Source organism: Typha angustifolia, chromosome 15, assembly GCF_048772165.1.
Source record: "Typha angustifolia cultivar Huaian chromosome 15, ASM4877216v1, whole genome shotgun sequence".
Taxonomy (NCBI): domain Eukaryota; kingdom Viridiplantae; phylum Streptophyta; class Magnoliopsida; order Poales; family Typhaceae; genus Typha; species Typha angustifolia.
Genome location: NC_133253.1, coordinates 7,939,312 through 7,961,410, shown reverse-complemented (window position 1 = coordinate 7,961,410; position 22,099 = coordinate 7,939,312). Strand labels below are relative to the sequence as shown.

Below are 22,099 nucleotides of genomic sequence, written 5' to 3'. Positions count from 1 at the left end.
TATTTTGAATTGAACGTGATTAATTTGATAATTTGATGATATAATTAAATTTAGTTATCTGTATAAATTAAATAGTAGAGTAAAAACTGAGATATGAGAGTAATATAAGTGTATCAGGAATAAGTCTAGGGATGACTAATGGCAACTTATCCAACCCTAGGGCCTTAGTACCGAGTAGTTATCTGAGACGCGTCGCGTCGCGCGACCCGCACGGCTACTTCGGTTTCTTCCACGCGGTTTACTTACCCTCGAAGCTTCGTCGTCGTCTCCTACTATTTCTCTCCCCTCCTCGCCCAACTCGAAGCGCCTCAGATCTTGAGAAATCTTTCCTCTCCCTCCTCCTCCAATGGCGAATCCAGACGAATCGAGCCCTCTCCTTATTAATGTCGACGCTCATGAAGAGACTACCGCTGCTGTGAAGCCGGCCGCTCCGCCGGCGCGGCCGGCGCCGCCTATGCCGGATTCTCCTGTGAAGGCTTGCGCCGCCGAGTGGACGGCGGACGGGCTTCCGTTGGGGCACGGGAGCGTCGTCGGTGAGCCGATCGCTCGGAATCAGTGGGATTCCGGCCTTTTCTCTTGCCTCGGACGAAACGATGAGTTCTGTAGCAGCGATCTGGAAGTCTGTACGTGATCTCGCCTTGAAATTCCTTTCTTTCCTTAGATTGAAACAATTTAGTCCGTTCTTTTTTCCTAATTAATGTAGATGATATTGAAAATGGACACTTTTTTTTTGCCCTCTCTTTTTTGGGCATCTCTTTACCTAAATTTTGAGATTATTGCGAAGAATCTCTTCTTTTTTTCTTTCTTATTTACATATTTATTACTACTTAGGCAGCGTAGAATTTTCAGATCATCTAAAAGAAAAGAATTTTGGCTCTAAGGCCAAAATGTAGCTTGTGATCTGAAAAAAAAAAATCGTGGAAAATTATCAATCTTATGTAGGCCGTTTTGATGATAGTATGCCCTAGATTTCTAGTTACAATCTTTCTTTCGTTAATTTTCCTTTTGTTTTAGTCTCTTTTGAGCTTCACCTTTGTTTGAAAAGAAGAGGGGATCTGACTATTCTAAACTATTGATTTGCTTTTACTCGGTTATTGAATTTTTGTAAATATCTGTAAATAGAACTTTGGAGGCAGTACGATGTGCATGCTATCCGTTTCACCAAGTAAATTTCTCTATATTATGGTCGCATTTTGAGTTTTAATTACATTGCTGTTATCATGCCTTACATTTCCATTGCAAAGTTTTTGTGATGCAGAAAGTGGATATGATGGCTCATCTATGGGCCAACTTCCTACTTTTCTACTTTTTCTTTGTCTACTCATTGGTAGTATTTTTCACAGCTGAGGTAGAAGTGTTTTATGATTATAATATCATATGAACGTTTTCAGTAACTATCTTCATGGTTGATTCTACAAGAAGGACCTATGCTGATGCTCATTGATGTTGGTAGTATTAGAGAATCACATATTGTAATGTCTAATTATTAGTTCCAAATGAAGATTTAATTAAATTGAAATCATGAAAAAAATCTATAGTAGAGAACAAATTCATGCAAGAGGAAATTAACAGGAGACTGAATCAAACTAAAATTAGGAGAGGAGTGGAGGACTAAGCCCAAGATTTGTTCTACGCCCTCAACCGTCAACCAATCAGCTTATCTACCAAAGGTTCAAAATTGGTTGCAAGCTTCTGCACACTTTCAGCAGCATGGTTCGTCAGTACAAAAGGATCAATTTTCTTTATTGATCAACATAAGTTGAAAAGAGTAGAGAGTGAGTTCCTTGTTTTGTAAGACTTCTCCTTGTCTTGCACACCATTTGAGACCTGAGGTGCCAAGGTATGTGGCAACTGACAAGTAAGCAGAAAAGAGAGCAGGAGATGGGTTTGCTAAAATTAAAGTGGGTTACTGGAGTTCAAGGTTTTATCTCTACTCAGTTGGAATCAACTGATGTCATGTTTTTTCTATGTGTATAGCTATATTTTGCATATTTATAATATTTTCCCCTATTATCATCTAAAGGAACTATCATGAAGAAGTTGAACTCATGCCTGGGCAGATAGATTTCTCTTTCACGTACTCTTATATCAGTCCAGTGATTCTGATTCTATATTCTATGTGGGCTTTACGATGGAGTAACTGACTGCAATTGCTTGCTCAGGTCTGCTTGGAAGTTTTGCTCCATGCGTTCTGTATGGTAGTAATGTTGAGAGGCTTGCATCTGGGCCACCGGGGTCTTTTGCAAATAATTGCTTGCCGTACACTGGCCTCTACATTATTGGGAACTCTCTCTTTGGGTGGAATTGCCTAGCACCTTGGTTCTCACATCCTACCCGCACAGCCATTCGCCGTAGATTCAATCTTGAAGTGAGTTCTCCAAATTTAGAAGGCTATATGTTTGTCAATTACTGAATATCCTTTGCATCTGCAAATATAATTTTGACTAATTGCAGTTGTTACATAAATCCTGTTGTTCCATATATCTTGCTTCATCTACTAAATGGGCTGTGTGCTATTCCTACACACAAGGAGTGTGCATATATATATATATTGCAGTGAATGCAAAAATGCTTTCAATTTGGGCATGTAGCTACTTGTTAAATTACTAAAAGGTAATTGAAGATGGGGTGAGTTAGGTAAGTGAGAATTGTGGCATGTCCATGTTGCATCTAGGCTGGAGTTTTCTAACTTGGATTGGTTGGTTAAATAATAAAAGCTGACAGTAGTGAGTACATCAAAAGTTCAAGACGGCCTTGGTGTTCATGAGTATATTGCTGAAAAGTTCATTCACCAAGGATTTTGAGTAACTCTTTTTCCTGACATATGTTTCATGAATAGTTTTCTTTTCCTATGTTAATTTTTCATGTACATAGTCGGAATTTAGAGTGATGATATATGTCTTTTGATGATTCTCGTTCTTGCTTTCTTCATCAGTTAAGCTGTAAATTAAATTCCTCGAGATGTTTCTCTCTTCAGGGTAGCTTCGAAGCATTTTCCAGATCATGTGGGTGCTTCCAGAGCGCCGTGGAAGACGAAGCGACGCGTGAGCAGTTAGAATCAGTGTGTGATTTGGCAACCCATTACTTCTGTCACCCATGTGCTCTCTGCCAGGAGGGCCGGGAGCTGCGCCGCAGGCTTCCTCACCCCGGATTCAATGGAAGATCCGTCATGGTTATGATGCCTCCCAGAGAGCAGACCATGGGACGTGGTGCCTGAAGCTTCCTTTCATTCTGTTTGGATAGTTATATTGATGTGTCTATTTTGTATTATGATGATACTCCATACTTGTCTTAAGTCAGTTCGTATTACTGCGTGTGTGTGTGTGTGTGTGCGTGTACGTGTAGGTGAATCTAAATCTTACTGTGTGCCTGTTGTCTGCTCGGACTGGTGTTTCGAGAGCTTATAGCTTGTCTGTTACATGAATAAAACTTTAATCTTTTTATAATTGTTTCTATTGTTTGGTTGAAGCCAATCTCCCACATATATTTTCCAGAATTATGAAGGGTATGTTAATTCTAGATGGAATTTAGTTGATTTCATTTCCAGGTGGGAATTTTATAGTTCAGAAAACAATGGAATTGAATTAAAATTCATCTGGAATGATGTAGGAATTAGGGGTGACAATCGGTTGGATTCATTTACAAATATAATATATTTATTTAAAGGGTTAGAATCTATAAATATTAATATGACTCATTTATTAAATAGATTTGGATTATAAACGAACAGGGGTGAACTAATTCAAGAGTAGTAAAACTACATTCTATCTTTGTTTTTCGGCAAATTTATTAAAGACTACGTTATCTTTTATTTTTATTATTATTTATAATTTACCATAAAGATACTTGAGTTTATTGGGCTTTATTGTGTTTACTTTGTTATTAGGCTTTTAGCCCAAAGTCCAAAAGGACAAGAAAGAGAGAGCTCCTCTCCAGTTCGCAGATTTCGAGTCTTCTGCTTCCTCGTTCGAGCTCCACGGGGCAGTGCGGGTGAACTAAAACGATCAAGAAATGGCGGACGAAGAGCTCTCCCCTACTCTTCCCCACCGACGGGACGCCATCAAATCCTCGGGTTCTCATCTCTCTCTCTCTCTCTCTCTCTCTCGATCGCAGGGTCGAAGGGTTCCTCTCGTCTTTGAATAGTGGACCTATAATTCGGCTAAAAGTTCCTCTTTTGCAAATAATAGATTAGGTTGGTTCCACAAATAAATTAGGTTTCTTGGCGTGGCGCTAGTGCCATACTTTTGCCCCACCCTCTGGAACATGGAAGTTGTATGCAACTGCGTGATCCTGTGGAGATTTCTTTATTTTGGAATGTCTCGAAACTTGAGTAGTGACAAGAAAGAAGAAAACAGAATTGGTTTTTGTTTGAGTTGTGGATAGTCGATTGAATAAGCTCGCACTAGCATGTTAGCCTTGAATAGAGTTCGGGATTTGTAGAAGAACTAATTGTGCAGATTCTCATCATCTATCTTTATGGGTGTTGAGACGGAAACTGATCGATTACATTTATGATGTAGTTACAGATTGACAATAACATGGTGAAATTTAATAGAGTCCTTTTTTGAGTTTTTGACCAAAGTTTTGCTAGAGAAAAATTTCTGACAGCGATTTTTATTGGATTAATTAATTTATCTAATACACAGGAAAAGAAAATTGTTGCCTTAGACAATGATTTTTGTTTTTCATCATTGTTTCTATATAAACAGCTTTCAGAGAAAGCGATCTATAAACTATTATATAACAAATTTGAAATTGAAATTTGAAGAAATTATGATCTTTATTTTGCGAGTCTAAACACAGTTGGTTGAGGAAATTTACTATGTCATTCCATCTTATAGATCTTTTCCGTATTTTCACAATGATATATTTTATAACCAAAACGAATAACCTAGCGCAAAGTTTTGATAATCTAAACTTTTTCTTTATATTTTAGCCTATTGAAAAATTAATTAATTTACTAAGAGTCGTTGTTTGAGATAGCAATTTCACTATTGTTCTAGTTTGGAAAATAGTTTGAATAAAACTCTATTTTGGAAAAAGAATTTTACTGTAGCGGTAGTTTGGTCAAGAACTCCTTTTTTCATAGATACAGGATTACAGTGTAATATCCATCAAATGTGTAATGGTCAATAAAAAAATCTCAGAAAAGAATCTTTTTTTTTTGTGTGTGTGTGTGTGTGGAGAAAGCACTATTAAAAGATTTGAACTTGTTGGTTTTATAAAACTAAAAGGATCTTATAAAGGAGAATCTGCACCTGCATTATATTGTTTTCTGATGATGGGCTTCAAAATCCTTTATACAAGATCTGGTTCTTTGTAATATTGTAAGCAGATAAAAGAAACATCAAGTGCAACGGAGTATAATATCTACTAAATCTTGTCTGAGCATTATTCTGGGTAAAGTGATGTTACTCTTAGTTTACTTCCTTTTCCTTTGAATGAGACAAGGTTCACAACCTTTCAGTCTTAGAAGTTTTATTAATATTTTCTTCTCATTTTATATTTGATGCTGAACTTAGTGTTAAATGTTAACTATTAAGAATATCAGAATGCCATAATTTGCTGAAGTTGCGAAAATTAATAACACATTGCATCTGAGATATGCTTTATTTTCTTTTTCAGTTATTACTTTCTCTTATAACAGATAGAACTATGCACTGAAATTCTATAAAAAAAATTTAAAACCATCATAATGTTAAAAGATTAGAACCTTGATCAGTTCAACTCAACTGTGGGACCTATCAGCAATTATGTTCTCACTGCTCTACAACATTGTTATTAACTTATTAAGTCCTTTAGATATTGTATATGGTCATTGTACACTATTTTCAAGTTTGTACTTAATATCCTATTAGATCCCATTTCGCCACATTTTCTGTAAAAGAGGAGTTTGGTGCAGTCAAGTTCCCATATTTCTTTTGTTTCACGAGGTTCAGGGCAAAGCAGTCAAGTATTATGAATGTATAGCAGGAAATGTGATTGCCAAGTCCTTTTACATTGTTTGAGGAGTATCATTCTTGATCTATCATTGGGAGGATAAGGACTTTTTGATTCATCTTATGACTATATAGAGCTAGCATTTTTTGGGGGAACTGCAGACTTTCTACTTTCTAACATTTTTACTATAGTAAATTAGTAACTGATTATAGTCTAGTAGATAACATTAAAGTCTTGGTTGTCAGTGCACAACATTGCAGCAAATAGGCGGAGACAGCATGCCATAGCAGTAGGAAAGGAAAGGAGAGAAGCTTTAATACGTACAAAGCGGCTGTGCCGAGATTCACTTGCTGATGATAGTGAAGTTCCATTGGAGGGTCATATGATTATTGATGAAGAGAAAGCCGTGTTGGATTCCAAAACTTCTCGAACTGTGGAGGAGTTAAAATCTGCCATGACGTATCAGTATGTTCTCTCTCACTCCCTCTCCCTCCCTCCCTTTGCTGGCTTTCTAATACTAGTGATGAATAATAAGGACACCTCAGATCACTTACTCCCAAACAGATTGATGAGTCAATACTATTCACGTTTAGCTTATACTAATCATCAACTCCATAATATATCTCTTTTCTTTCAGTTTTCATAAAACTTAATCTATGAAATGACCTATTGTCACAGAGAAGTTGCCTCCCTTACCCCACCCACCTACCCAAAAAGGAAAAAAAATAGAAAAAAGTAAAAAAAGCACAACCTATTCACACACACAAAGATGCTGAAAGAAAGTAGAGGTTAGAACTGTGTACTTACTCATATTTGTGCTGATTCCCGTATCTCAATTCATAATGGATGTATCTGCAACCTCAACATCAAGATAGTTGCATTCTGGCTTACCATATTATAGAAACCAGAAGCAATATTTGCAATATGCATTATGCATGTGTTTTCCTTAAATGAGTAGCGTTTTCTCTGAGTCACTAATTTCCCCTGTAAACTCCACCTTATCATTTTACTTCTTCTGTAAGCCTTCTTACATGCCAATTGATGACCTCTTTGTTTCTTTATGATATATATTTTTTTCTCTAGCTCCATGTGGCACATATAATCCAGTTAGTAAGGACTTCTCTATACAGGATTCTTGAATCATTTATTATATCAATTTTTTTTTGGTGGACAAACTAACCTGTCGCCGGACCCAACCTTGTTAAAGACAATAGGGCTTAGTAAGAACGACAGACTGGCATATTGGAAGGCCATAATAACTAATAAGGAAGAGCTTTGAAAAGAATAAACCGACTTATTCACCATTGAAGGTGACCCAATTTCATGTGCTAGACTATGTTTCCATGTATTGTCAATATAAATATTTCCATTGCAGAGCAAGAGTAAGTCTTCCATATAATTCCAACATACAATATTTCCATATCATAACACATGGCCCTGTTGGAATCAACCATCATCAATGGCATCATCCCATTTTTTTCTCAAAATTATTGGGTTAGCTAGAGCACTATCAAATATTGAAAGGCTCCTGGAGTATTAGTTGATAACAGAAAGTTATTAGCCTGACATTTCTAGTTCTTTGCTATAGTAAAATCAGTGAAGAGAAGGGCTTATCATGAGGCGTTTAAGTGGGTTGGTGTTAGGGTTATCCATCTAAAGGATTGTAGATTGGTCTCATACAACCAATGAGTAATCCTATAGAAGTCCTGGAGGAATGTTAATAGTTTATGAAGTAGAAAGACAACACCTTTTTGGCTTAGAATTTGTGTTTATCTATGAAGCAAAGAGAAAAAGTAGGTAATCTTGTTCATTTTTTCTTACAATAATAATCTTTATTTTGCAACCGCTAGTATACTTGACACTTGATACACAGAATATGCTTTTACACCTTTTTTGGGGGCCAAAATTCTGCATTTTTCTGTTTGAAAATTGTTAACTAGCACTTCAAGCACAGTTTTGGAGAAAAAGATAGGATGAAGTTATAAACATAATTATTGGTACTGTCTTCAGTTTATAGCACAAACATATAGCAAAAGTGGTCGTTGCTCTTACAGTTTTGGAGAAAGGGATAGGATTAAGTTATTGACATAATTTCTTTCACTGCCTTCAGTTTATTAGTTGGGACAAACATATGGCAAAAGTGATACTTGCTGGAGCAAGTGCCGGCATTACTTGGAAATGAATTAACCTCCATTTATGTGTAGCGATTCATTTTCTAATCCCATTTACAATAAATAAAGCTAATTGGTATAGTGCTTATATATATAACTATAGCAGGATTATTCTTCTGTCCTTTCTTTCTTCAATGAAGTGAGTGCTTCTTAGATTGACCTTGTGTCCATGGATTATTGTGTCCTGATGCAAACCAGCCTAGATGGTATTCGAGCTTTGATATCAAGTTGATACGAACTCACTTTGAAGTGGCTTGACCGGTCCACAACGATCTCTGGGTAATTTCTTGGATGGACCTTTCGAAGACGATTGTGGGAGATCTATCCATTGGAAACTCTTAAAAGTTAAATATATTGTCACTTTGGAAGAGAGCTTTCTAATGAAATCAAGATCGGGAAGTTTGACGAGTTAGATTTTGAGATATTAACTGAATAGTAGATGAAGGTTGGAGAGGACAAATCTATGGGATGGAGATCTTAAACTAATTGTAGGGATTCCGTGGGTGGAGGCATGGATTCTTAGGTGTCCAATAGAGGTTATGGGCTAGCGGTGATAGGGTGGTGTCGGTAGATATGGTGGTGCCAGTAGAGATGGTGGCGGTGGCTTAGGGTACGAATTCAATAAATGTCTGAAGGCTATAATTGGCCTATAAATGTGGTAGCAAACAAAAAAGAAATCTGTACGGGAGATAGAGACGGTTAAGATAAAGAAAAAACAAAATGTTTGCACGCATTGAGAAAGAATATCGTTGCTGTGAAGGTTAAAGCCACTAAAAGGAGATGGCGGCAAGTAGGGGTGTAAACGAGCCGAGCCTGAGCGAGCCGGCTTCGGCTCAGGCTTGGCTCGAAATTAATTTCAAGCCTTAGAATTGGGTTTAGGCTCGGTTCAGCTCAACTCGATCCGAGCCCAAGTTGGGCTAGACCGAGCTCGAGCCTGAAATGAACCTATTATCAAGCCTTATTCAAGCCAAGCCGGATTGGATCGAACCAAGCCAGATCGAGCCCAAGCCAAGCCGAAGAAGAAGAAGGAGAAGGAGAAGGAGGAGGAGGAGGAGGCACCGCTGCGGCTTGCTGCTGCTGAAGGAGGAGGCGGTAGCGCGGCGGCTTGCCGCTGCTGAAGGAGGAGGCGGCGGTAGCCGCGGCACCGGTGCTACAGAAGAAGAAGAAGAAGAAGAAGAAGAAGAAGAAGAAGAAGAAGAGGAGGAGGAGGAGGCAGGGCACTGTGGCCGCTTGTCGCTACCGAAGGAGGAGGTGGTAGCCGCGGCATCGCTGCTGTAGAAGAAAAAGAAGAAGAAGAAGAAGAAGAAGAGAGAAAGAGGAGGCGGCACCCTTAACGAGCCTATCGAGCCGAGCCTGAGCGAGCCAGCTCTAGCTTAAGCTCGGCTCGATATTAATTTTGAGCTAATTTTAGCGGCTCAGGCTTGGCTCGGCTCTGACCGAGCCGAGCTAGACTTGAGCTTCAGCCAAGCTGGCCTGAGCCACTCGTCGAGCTTGACAACCCTAGCGGTAAGGGAGAAAAGGATTTACTAGATGATAGGGAGAAGCTAGGGAGAGAAATAAAAGATTAAGAAAGATAAATTTATTGCGTTGCAAATCATTCCAAACCATGTCGAAGATACAAGTCATAAAGACTTATTTATAGAGAATAAAATAAAAGAGTCATAAATTCAATAATAAACAAACTAATAAACTTAGTTAAATCAGTCTTCTTATCTTCCTTGGATTAGTTCTTCGTTCCACTACAAATAAATTTTGAATCTAAAGAAACTTTGAATATAAAAATTATAAATCATAACGTCACTGATTTTATCCAATTGGTTTCATACTATTTAAATATTTAATTTTTTGAATAATTTTTCGAAACTGCGCAAAACTTAACTTAACTGGACTTAGCTAATTAAATAAATTCTAATCTACTAAGACTTGACTAAATCACATAAGTTGATAAGATAACTAAGATAAATAGACTCGATTTATCAAACCTAATGTCTTTCGAGGCAATCCGATCTAGTTCGAATCAGATCATGCGTATTGTAACGATTGTCATATAGTGAATTATTGGCACCGATACGAGGAGAGTATCTAAATACTTCCTTATGGCCACCCATGTCGACAACTGCTAATAGGAATTGATCATATCTTACTTTAAACACACCTATTTTGGGACCTCATTCATCTTTTTGATACCTACTTGTATTGTGGTACTTAATCTATTTAGATTATACTTTAAATTTTAGAAATGAAAGAATTTTTAAAAAAATTCAAAGTTATTTGCCCAACCTGGAAGATCCAAGAAAAGTAGAAAAATGATGAGATTAGAATCTAATTGTGTATGTTACATTAATTTCTAATGTTGACGGACTTTTTATTTGCTTTTGAGACCTATTTTAAGGCCCTAGAAAAGTATAAAGACTATTATTTGATATATCAAAACTATTCAGTGTGGCTACAACATACTGGCTCCACAAGGCATGTGCCAGAGGTATGAACCATGCCTAGCCAAAATCGACATGCCCGCCTTTGGCATGGGAATCCTTGCTGTAACTTCATTGACTCAATGTGAACCTCCATAATTCATACACTGGCCCAACCCAAGAGGACCTAATCCAGTTTTTTTTTTTTTCTTTTCTCATAGATATATCTAAGATAATTGAACATATAATATGATTCTAGTACTCTCTCTCTTTATTTGTTCTACATTGGCAGTTGACTTTGCTTGAACCAATTTCTTATAAGCAAGGATTTGCTCAGATGTATGTTTTCTTGATTGCAGTCTCTCTTTTCTTTATCAAAGAGAAAAACACCTAAGGTGTTCTATTTAAAGTTTTGTCCTCATTCAACCTTGCAAGAGGACCAAGCGTGAGATTTCTTTTCTTATTGGCTCTTAGCTGTAGTATTGACTAAACTTGCCTCAACAAAAGTTTAACAAACCCCTTCTAATCCACAGTTCTGCTAAGGACCTACTGACACCAATTCACATTGAAAACTGCTAGTGCTGTTCACTGAGTCCATCTAGTATAAATGAGATAATCTGCAGTCCAGAAAGTATGTTTGGAGGTAGAATGTGACCCCAACTTGACAAAATTTCAACCAATAAGACTCTTATTGACCTGCAAAATGCCCAATATCTGAAGAAAATGTTACCAGAAAAAGGAATTGGCAGGCACTACTTGGATATCTTCCTTAATATGCAAATAAATGGAAACTTACTAGATAATGTCATCTTTTCCTCCAGAGACTATACATCTGATCATTCTTTTAGAAGTAGCTAGCTTCTTGTACTGCCTTAAAGTAATTTGGATTTTGGTATGATGGACTCAACCTGAAAAAAAATTAGGGACCTCTGAAATATTTGAAATCTCAAGTGGTGGCACATAAGGGGAATGTTATATGCTTCTAATGCTCATACATGAATGCGTTATTCATTTACATGATACTCTCAGTCCATCAAATATGCAGCTCTTTTCTTGTCCATATGCTTGAGCAGCTTTAATTCTGGTGTTCTTTTCTTATGATAAATAGAGGAAAAGGAGCCATACAGAAGAAGGTAGAGATACTTCGTGCTTTGAGACGCTTGCTGTCACAATCTGAGGTACCTCCGATTAAAGCAGCACTTCAAGCGGGAGCTGTCCCTGCCCTTGTGCAGTGCTTATCTTTTGGATCAACAGATGAACAGGTTCTCATAATTTGTTATCGAGTTATAAGTTATCTATGCTTGCAGTTACTTAAACTAAACTTTTTAATTAAATGGAAACTGATTATTTCTTGGAAATAACTGCAGCAGTCTTTCTGTTATCATAGACATAGCTATATTTTCTTTTTCTTGATATATGGTCTGTTACCTGCATAATTTATCTTCTCAGTATGTCACTGATCTTCATTGTTTCTGCAGTTGCTTGAGGCAGCTTGGTGCCTTACTAACATAGCAGCTGGGGAGCCAGAAGAAACCAAATCATTAGTGCCCGCTCTACCTTTGCTTATTGCTCATATTGGAGGTTAGATTTGTTTCCCTGTTGCTAGATTTGTTCTTTGTTCCATAAAACTCAAGAACTCCGGCACATTACCTCTGACTTACTCTGACTTTGTCCTTATGTATCTAATACTAGGACTTTGTGTTGCCAACGTTAAATGGCAAACCTCTAAGACTGAAAACCCTTTTCTGATGATTCTCTTATTTGGGGAAAAAGATGAAGCTTTGGGAGTATGAAGAAAGTCAAATATAAAAACTACGTTTGTGGGATATTAATAGAGGATGCATACAGAAAGAAGTAGATGTTTCGAGCAATATATTCTTCTCAGAACATGCAGGTAATGAAGAGACAAAATTCAAACTGGATGATGAATAATATGATGTTACATGAGTCAGACACAGGAAAGTTGATTGCATAAGGATAGAAATAAGAGCCTTTGTATATTATAGGATCCACATAGAATGTTGGATTCTCCTTGTTGAATGACCTACTTTATATTTATAGTAGATGCTCTGGATGGCGAAGAGGACAAGTGAGTAACATAGCCCCACCTAGCCTAAAGTATGGATATTCCTTCCCTTCTCCCTCCTCCCTCCTCCATGCTCTCCCTTTCCCCCTTCTGTAAAAGCTCTACCTTTATGTAGCAATAATCCAGACATCCAGTTCGCTGATTGCTCTAATGGTCTCGATTCTTTTCTACCCTTATGCTGCATTTAGTGAATTACAATACTCAAAGCCATAAATTGAGCAGAGTATATCAATGTCAGTTAAATGAATCAATTTATATGTATAAGAGGCTCACCGCTGAATTGGTATTTTGTTTTCACCTAATTCAGTCAATTTCTTTTACACCATTACACTTTTGTACTCCATGCAGATGCTGCCCTTTTTCCTCATATCTAAATATTTCCTTTTTGTCTATTAAAAGAACTGTAAATTTATTTGTCTGGTTAGATTGAAAGTTATCCTTATACGCATTGAATATCTTACTACCTGTCTATGTTGCTTAGAGAAGAGCGCGGCTGCTGTTGCTGAGCAGTGTGCATGGGCCTTAGGAAATGTTGCTGGTGAAGGAGAAGAGTTGAGAAACATTTTACTTGCACAAGGAGCATTATTACCTCTTGCACGCTTGATGCTGTCTAATAAGGGTTCTCCAACAAGGACAGCTGCTTGGGCACTGTCAAATCTCATTAAGGTTGCGATTTCATTTATAGAACTTAGTTATTTTGGTTGGCAAATTTTAAAAGATGAACTTATAATATCATCTGTTATCCTGTTTTTGATCATAAGAGATCACAGCATGTTAAAGGTGCGTAGTTATGCCATCTGTATGAATTGTTAGTGCTAGGGGTGGAAGCTGATGCAACTGTATTAGGCATCTAATTCAATACAAATAATTCTACTTCCATGTCTTTTCCAGATTGTAGACATAAGGGAGTAGAATTAGCTGTTAATATGTTGTTGCATGGTAAGCATTTTCTTTTCTAGAACTACTAATATATGCTTTAGAGTTTTTGTATCTATAGTGCATTCTGCATAATGCCAGTAAGATTATTCTGTATTACCTTATTTGTTCAGTAGTTTAACTTCTCCTGTATTCCCTGCAGTGGGTGAATTATTGAGGTAGCTAACTATACCAGTAAGTACAGAGGGGCTGAATAATAAATCTTATGATTTACTATAAGGATGGTGCTGGGTTTCTTAAATGCAAAGAATTAAGTCTTAGTACCATAGATATAAATGATCACTCTTTATAGTTCTAACGTAAATCAAGAGATACTCTCTTCCTGAAGTACAGAATTTGAGCCCTATCTTGGAGTAGAGAATGGGGCTCTGGTCTGAATTTAGATCACTAACTCTTTGCTACAGAGCCATTTATTATTTTATATGAATGCATATACAATTTGATGGCTTATTTCATCTTACTGGAATTTATTTCAAAATGGAACAAATCTTCCGGCTTTTAATAGATGCATGCGGATGCAACTAAGGATCGGGTTTGCTGTTAGTTAGAAACTAAACATTGCTTTTATGAAAGAAACAAGCAATATTCCTTCTTGTATGTCTGAAAAGCTAATCTTTTACAACTGCTCACAAAAAGATCCTTCATTCCATCTTCATGACTCTGACCAATAGCATATCTCTTCCTATTTCATACTTGCACAATTTTATGATTCTTATCTATGAAGCATGGACACCTCTATCTAGGGGAGGTGTCCGTGTCGGACGGACATGCATGGGACACGTGTCTGACACGGATTAGAAGTATCCTGATTTAATACCGCATGGACACCGTGTGCTGTTATTGGGCAAAACAGGTTGAGTTTGAACCGTCAGCTCTCAACCCTGATCAACACCTCTCAGCTCTAAAAAAATTCCCAAATCCTCACCTCACCTAAAACCCTTGAGCGGAAGAAGGCAGTGTGACGATGACAATGATCGGTTGAGCAAGTCCAAGGTGACGATCGGCTGAGAACGACGAGTGTGACGAGCGGTTGAGCACGGTAAGGGTGAAGGGCTGCTGAACATGATGAGGTTCTCTCTCTCTCCCCCCCTTCCCTCTCAAGCCACTTTCATTTCTTCTTACTGGCTGATCTCTCTTCCTCCTTCCCTCTCTCTCTCTCTCTCTCTCTCTCTCTCTCTCTCTCTCTCTCTCTCTCTCTCTCTCTCTCTCTGCCTCTACTCTCCTTTAAAACCTCTAAATTTTTTATCTTTCCTTCTTTTTTTTATACCGATAGGGCTTAAATTTAATTTTTTGTTAGTTATTTTAATTTTAATTGGTGTGATAAACTGATATGTGATAGATTGATATGCAAAAAAATTGGGAGTAAAATTATTAGATTAAAAACTTTACTAAATTGTTAGATAAACTAATAAACTGATAATCTAATAGCGTGATGTATGTGTATTTTACACTACTAGATTGTAAACTTTTACTTAGATATATTAATAATTATATATTATTTATTTATTTATTTATTGCGCCGTGTCCTATGTTGTGTCTGTGTTCTATATTTTTAAATTTTGTTGTGTCGCCGTGTCCGTGTCGTGTCCGTGCATCATTGATTTTTATCTACCATAGGAACTTTTACTTGTTTCTTGTTTGTATCATTTCTCTTGTAGGATTTCCAATAACTCTAGTTGTTTTTTCTTCAGAAATGATTTCCATCCTTAAATGCATCTACTTATTTAAAAGGAAGAAATGTTACTCAAACTAATGAACGTATAAAACAAACAAAGTGACAATGCAAATATTCAAATTTCAAACTGCATTGTGTCAACTTTTCTACATAGACAATGGCGAAATCATGTACTCTTCATTGAGGTAATTAATATCACTCTGGCTGCAAGGCAATCCCCAAGAAGGGGAAGAAACAACAGGTTACAGCCTATTGACTCAAGTCCTCAGACACTCTCTATGCTATAAAAGGAGTCAGATCTGCTTGCCAATGTTATGGTTGGATGACCTCAGAATTGGTGTGGAACCTAGACCTCCAAAAAGAATCTTTTTGAAAAAGCCACACTTTCTAGCAAATCTAGAGGGAAAAAAGGTGGAAATTAGACTTGGTCGCCACTCCCTCTTCACTGCATTTTACATTATAGTACATGTACTTGAGGTCTGGTGGCACGGCTCATACTGCCGGATACTCATCCTTCTGGCAAGATGCTGGTACAGTACAAAGAAACCGGCATAGTTCATTACACAGGCACGCTAGTCCATGCCATGTAGTCATGTAACGTATGTCATATGTAACAGTGTGTTGATGGGATTAATAATGAAATTATGTCATTCGTGTATGACACTGTCCGTAGGAATGTGATTAATCTCTAATTCTTTATATTGATCTCCAGTTGTTTATGTGCAGGGTCCTGATTCCAGGGCTGCAAACGAATTGATAAGGATTGATGGGGTGCTAGATTCAATCACACAACATTTGCAGAAGGCGTATGTCTTTGCTTCATTTATACATTTATTTCTTTTATTCACATTCATTATCTAACTGATATACATCTCATTATCAGCAAATGTCTAATAAATGGGTTTCTGTTTTAAAATGCTAAACATGATTAATCCTGTTTTCGGTCTATTTATCTGGGGACCTGCAGCCGAATTTTACATCAAGGGTGGATCATTGTAGATGTGGTAGGAGACCATTTGATATATACAGCTGCATTTTCTGCATTATTGTAGATGTGAACAATCTAATTGTTAACTTTACTTGAATTGCATTAATTTTAGTTAGACATATTGTTAGCGCTGTATCCAGTTTGTTAACTGTTTGTATGGGCGGCCTCATCAAGCTAGTAGTGGGTGAGATTTTGCTTCAAATAGTAACATCCATGTGCTCAAGCAGACATCATGGGCTTGCATCCTCTTTCCCTTCTACTTCTTGATGTTGCTGTGATTGATTCTATAAGAAATTGTAGGCAGGAGGAAGATGCAAGGAAGTCATGTGTAAAGTGAAAGAATTTCTTTATGGTCTAAGCTTTTCCATCTTCAAACGAGGCGAGAAAACATTTGGGAAGATGAGATACCGCATAGAAATTTGGATACCCAATGAGATCTAGGAATGAAATTGTGGGTATGGGTCTTGTCAATTTCTACCTATTCGTATTTACAGAGGCTTCTTCCTGGTTATTAATGATGGGGCAAGAAAATTCCTTCTTAAAATAGGAGAAAGTTAACCAAAGTAGAATAATGCTGCATCATCTGGTGCTCCGGTGGAAAGCATATGAGTCACTGCTTGATATGGCTGTGAGTATGATATTGATGTCAAAAATATTTTATATTATTCCTTGTTGTCACCTTATTACAGTTAGAAGCCACGTTTTCATGACTCCTCAACTATCAGATGAATCAGTTGTATTACAGTAAGAGCATAATTTGATTTTTCTTGGAAACCCTTGTCTATCTGTGCAATTATAAAATAGTTTATGCTTGTAACTTTTAATCACTAAGCACAAGAGAGAATGTAGATGGTCGAAAATCAATAAGTTCATTATCTGCATGTCTACAATGTAGAGAGAAAAAGATTAATCTGTAGTATATCCATGCTGTTATCTATTTCCTTCTGCATTACAATTGAACTGGAACTTTCAGATATACTGCAATAGATTAGTGAGTTAAGAATCTGAATGTCTAATGTATGTTAAGGAGCAATCTGTCAGTAAACAAGAAATAGCAGCCTGTGTCACACATTTTTTCATTAATTCCCTTCTGTGCATTCTGGCTTTTCTGACTATTTGTTGATCCTCGATAGCATGCTCTCTTGAAAGCTTCTTTTAAAAGAAGTTTCCATATGATGAAACTTTATGACAATTGTGGCTTCAAAACATTTATGTTGAACATGTCTGTCTATCTATGTCGTGGCCATGTTTAAATAAACAAGGGTTGCTTTGTTGAGCATGCAGCTGATGTTACTTGGCTCTGTATTGGCACATACTGGGTCAAAATTGCATGTCAAATGGGCAAATCTACAGCTGAACTTACACAGGTCAATCCTCGTGCAGGGGAAGGATTTTGATATTCTCATTTATATTTGCTCATATGATGCTGGCATACTGTGTGCTAAACAATACTATCCGTCAAAACGTCGTGCCTGTCAATTTATGATGTTCACAATGTTCTATAAAATGGAGATCAGTTTATTAATTTCCATGTAGCACCTAGGGGATCAGTGTTTTGTTGAACTAAATGTTGTGGTGGTGGATTGTTTTCAGGGATGATGAGTTGGCCACTGAAGTGGCATGGGTAGTTGTGTATCTCTCAGCGCTCTCAGAGAAGGCTATCAGCTTATTAGTAAAAAGTGATGCAGCACAGCTTCTGGTTGCACGATTAGTAGCATCAGAGAGTTTGCAGTTGCTCATTCCGGTAGTAGCTATTTTCATAAAATTGAAAATTTCTGTTCTACTTCACATATGACAGTATGACCAGTTGCTTATTTACTATCCTACCTGCTTCTAGAATCTTTTTATTTTCCCAATATGCTTCAGTCATTTTTCTACTTTATGATCTCAGTATTCAATATAGAACTTGAAACATCTTCCTAGATGTTGATCATGGGAAAATACATGAAAAGTTCCAAGCTACCTTCTGCTTCAGTTTAATCTAGAGAAATATATGATATAACACCCATTATGTCATCAGTCAAACTAATATTGGATATACTTGTGCTTTAGACCATCGGAATCTTATATAATTTTACTGTCTGATGTCGCATGCCAATGTGAGTGCAAGAATATGTGAGCATGTGTATCAATGCACAAGTTCATCTTCATGTGAATGCTGAATATTATGTGACTGTCTATCTGACGTTACTCTTCGTTGGTGTTGGGCAACATCAAAAATTTAGTCACAAGAACAATATATGAACATACCAATGTTCAATAATGATTTTTTACTGTAACAATTTGTGCTTAGCCCCTTATTCATTGATGAAGTATTAGAAGCGTGATTTTCTACATTAAGTTTCAAAATGTCTGCTAGAATATAAAATATAAAATCACTGTTTTTTAACGGTTTAAGTTTTTAAAGTAGTTGATGAGTGAACATTGTATTAGCGTCAAAGATTATGGGTTCAAGTCCTATTATGCCCATATTTACTTAAAAATATAGAATTCCATCCATTTAAATTAAATTCACTTTTTAGACTCATCAAAATGTCTCAGCCTAAAAGTGAGGAGAAGTGTTAGAATATAAAATATAAAAATTACTGTTTTTTAACAACTTAAGCTTTTAGAGTAGTTGATGAGTTAACAATATCCTTAGTTTATATTTTTTGGCACTTAAATTAGTTGATTGCAATGTCAACATCTAAAGATGATTTAAGACCTCTTTTGCTTTGAGAGCAAGGAAAAAAAATTTAGGATAGCTATTATAGATTCTTTTTTCTAAAATTGTATCTCTAATCTAGAAATCTAGAGTAGGGTATTTTAATGTTTACTTGTACTCTAGAATACAAGTATAATAATTATCTTTGATGTGATATAAAGTTAAGATAAAGTATAAGTATGAAGTGCAAATTGACTCAAATGTTCTTGATTTGACATATAAATTTAGATTGAAGTGTTTTTATTTTTTGTTGGTATGCTATGAGATAGGTGGGTGGTAGGAGAGGAGATAAGTGGAATGACATTTTCTACTTTTTATACCTCTTCCTTGTTCCTTTTCTTATTTTACAATTTTACTTGAGAGGATTTTAAAATAACTTTAGTTAAATTAAAGGTAAAACTATAGTTGCGCTTATGTGTGGAATAATTTAAACAATATTTTTAATTTAGAATAAGGATAATTTAATGTTTCTTTTCTAATCTAAACTAGTGTTTCTAATATAGAATAGGGAAAAAGATGTTCCTAAAGCAAACATGGGTTAAAGGATTTATGTTGAGTCTCCTGTATTTAGTAAATGCATCATTCTCTTAGTTGAGAAATTTCAAAACATCTTGGCTAATTTTTCCTAACAATCGAGGATAGTTGAATTAACTATTATATTCTTTAGTAGTATTCAAGAGTATTTTGCAAGGCCTATAGGTTGATTTTATCTAAATTGACTAATTTAAAGATGTACACTTCATTCTTGGGATACCCAAGGTGCCGTGGCTTGTTTTGTTTTGTCACTCTTTCAAATTCTGGGAGATCCAGATGTCCTAAAACCTACAGTGTCCATGTAACTAACATGATCTCAATCCTCTGGATCTGGTATCAGACTCATAGCAGCGAAGGCAAATCTGTCAAGATAGGACCCTGCTGTAAAACCTAGTAAGCTATTAGGTAAGCAAGGAGTCTATCTTTCAGTTCTCATGAAACTAACATTTGTATTTGCTGGACTATGGATGACTTAATTAAATATGTTTCTACATTGCTTAGCTTTGAGTTAATCATGCTTCCTTCACCTTATTTAGACTTATTATTCTATGTCTAGTAGTTACACTGAAGGGGTTGTTCCCTGGTTCCCGTTAGTAAAAAAGAAGAAGCAACTGTTAGGGTAGATTACTCCAGTTACCTATGCAAGCCACTATAGTTGAGCTCATAATATTGACATGCCAATCCTTCTAGGGGATTCTCAACTTTGATATCTAGCTAACCTTTTATTTTGGGGTATAGTGCGCGGATAATGATGTTGTGTAGCCTACATATATAATAGGGTGAATTTCCCAATCCTTGTTGGTATTGAGTCACAGGTGTGGTGTTGCAGTGTTCCATTAGTTCTAAATTATGTATTTCAAACTTGTTATCTTTTCTTTTCCTATACATAAAATAATTTACACATACAAAAGATTTGACAGTGCATACTGATTGGTCATGAATCTATTACTTAGGTGCTCCGTAGTTTAGGAAACCTTGTAGCTGGTTCCAGTTATATGATTGATTCAGTCCTAATGAGTGGGCATAATATAACAGGTCAGCTTTTACTTCCAGTTATCATGTGTGTCATACTTACATTCTGAATTTTCATTGAAATTACTAATAAAATGTGTTTCCAGATCAGCTCTTATCAGGTCTAATAAAGTGTCTGAAAAGTGAGCACAGAGTCCTGAAAAAGGTAATACATTTTTTTTGTTCGAATATTTAGCAAGAAACTTCATTTATTTCTCATTAATTTTCTGAACTGAGTTGTAGGAAGCTGCTTGGGCTTTATCAAACATAGCAGCTGGCACATGTGAGCACAAGAAATTAATATTTTCGAGTGAGGCCACATCATTGCTGATGCATCTCCTGTCAAGTGCACCATTTGACATAAGAAAGGAAGCAGCCTATACTATAGGGAACATTTGTGTCACCACAGAAAAGGATGCTGAACAGCCCTGCATAATTGTTACCCACTTGGTCTCACTTGTCAACAAGGGATGCCTACCTGGCTTTATAAATTTGGTTAGATCTGCTGACTTAGAGAGCGCAAGACTGGGACTTCAGTTTTTGGAGCTGGTGAGAAAACTTGCATTATGATTTTCTATTTTGGTTAGATGTTTTCCTTAATATAGTCATTCTTCCAAGATACATATTTTTTTCCAACAGTTCTGCTCACCTTTCTCCTGGGATTGATGATGGAAATTTCATTAAAGTTCTAAATTTCACACTTTCTTCTTGTGTCTCTTCCGAATTTAGCCTTCGTGGTGACCTCGATCAAATTTGAACTATTTAATTGTTAATCTTGTGCAAATGGAGTACATCCCATTACAAGGAAAGATTAGATGATTTAAGCTACAACTAAAGTGAATTCTATAAGGAATTTAAAACTACAGTGCAATTGGATAGATACCTATCCCCCTCAGTGAAATCTTTTTGAAAGAAGAAAAAAGGACTTTTTTTTTATGCATTCCATGATTGTAGCAGATTTGGATTCAGGGGCTACTTCAATCTGTATTAGCATGATGGCATGAAGGTTGAGAACCTTGCTAACTTATTCTGTGCATGCAGTTAGATCGATTATATGCATTCCGATTAAGGTGCAGAGGAACGATTGATGAATATATAGTAGTACTCATAAAGCATATGTCCATTGATTCAAACTTCAAAGCACACAAGTACGATATAAAGTATAAACTTCTTACATTGAAAGGGCTGAAAAGAAACATAATCTGTGCCTCTTAAATTCCTCTGATGCATTTGCCTGCAGGTGATGAGAGGAATGCCCAATGGAGAAGGACCGAAACTTGTCGAGAGAGAGGACGGAATCGACGCCATGGAGAGGTTCCAGTTTCACGAGAACGAGGAGATGAGGAACATGGCCAATGGCCTGGTGGACAAATACTTTGGGGAGGACTATGGGCTTGACTCTTGAGTAGTCCCACCTGCATGAGCAACAACCTAGTCTTTCTTTTCCAATCATTGGAGGTACTCTGTGTAGAGGACAATCTTCAACCTTATTCTGTCACATTTTCAGCGCTGTTCTTGAAGTCGACACAATTGCGTGTAACAATCAAGATTAGCTGTTGTCCCTATGATAAAGTACCAACACCAAAATTTTACTAGAAAGGAACTTCGATTTGCTTCAGTGTCCAAACTGTAAAGATCTA

General features: G+C 36.7%; 2 protein-coding genes across 3 annotated transcripts; both read left to right on the top strand.

Moving 5' to 3' along the window:
- Window positions 1-173: 173 nt before the first annotated feature.
- Window positions 174-3,482, top strand: LOC140778568 (cell number regulator 8). The gene is made up of 3 exons (XM_073123358.1): window positions 174-623; window positions 2,163-2,368; window positions 2,978-3,482. Exons 1-3 carry the CDS (start codon window positions 347-349, stop codon window positions 3,215-3,217), a joined length of 723 nt encoding a protein of 240 aa, XP_072979459.1. The 5' UTR covers window positions 174-346; the 3' UTR covers window positions 3,218-3,482.
- A 429-nt stretch (window positions 3,483-3,911) lies between these two features.
- LOC140777536 (importin subunit alpha-2) lies at window positions 3,912-22,086 on the top strand. Of its 2 annotated transcripts, XM_073121704.1 has the most exons (12): window positions 3,912-4,072; window positions 6,186-6,405; window positions 11,634-11,787; window positions 12,004-12,106; window positions 13,093-13,277; window positions 15,949-16,028; window positions 17,804-17,954; window positions 20,402-20,483; window positions 20,567-20,625; window positions 20,703-21,008; window positions 21,501-21,607; window positions 21,700-21,841. In XM_073121704.1, the coding sequence occupies exons 1-12, from the start codon at window positions 4,012-4,014 to the stop codon at window positions 21,701-21,703; spliced, it is 1,512 nt and encodes a 503-aa protein (XP_072977805.1). In that variant the 5' UTR covers window positions 3,912-4,011; the 3' UTR covers window positions 21,704-21,841. The 2 variants fall into 2 exon arrangements, with proteins under 2 accessions (XP_072977805.1, XP_072977804.1); XM_073121703.1 differs by lacking the exon at window positions 21,501-21,607 and having other exon boundaries at window positions 21,700-22,086.
- Window positions 22,087-22,099: the final 13 nt, after the last annotated feature.

Bases quoted from the DNA above. Each gene is read 5' to 3' on its own strand.
- LOC140777536 (XM_073121703.1), top strand. From the start codon at position 4,012: ATGGCGGACGAAGAGCTCTCCCCTACTCTTCCCCACCGACGGGACGCC. The intron at 4,073-6,185 runs GTTCTCATCTCT...CTTGGTTGTCAG, and splicing joins GGACGCCATCAAATCCTCGG to TGCACAACATTGCAGCAAAT. The intron at 6,406-11,633 runs GTATGTTCTCTC...TATGATAAATAG, and splicing joins AAATCTGCCATGACGTATCA to AGGAAAAGGAGCCATACAGA.
- LOC140778568 (XM_073123358.1), top strand. From the start codon at position 347: ATGGCGAATCCAGACGAATCGAGCCCTCTCCTTATTAATGTCGACGCT. The intron at 624-2,162 runs GTACGTGATCTC...TTGCTTGCTCAG, and splicing joins TAGCAGCGATCTGGAAGTCT to GTCTGCTTGGAAGTTTTGCT. The intron at 2,369-2,977 runs GTGAGTTCTCCA...TTCTCTCTTCAG, and splicing joins GCCGTAGATTCAATCTTGAA to GGTAGCTTCGAAGCATTTTC.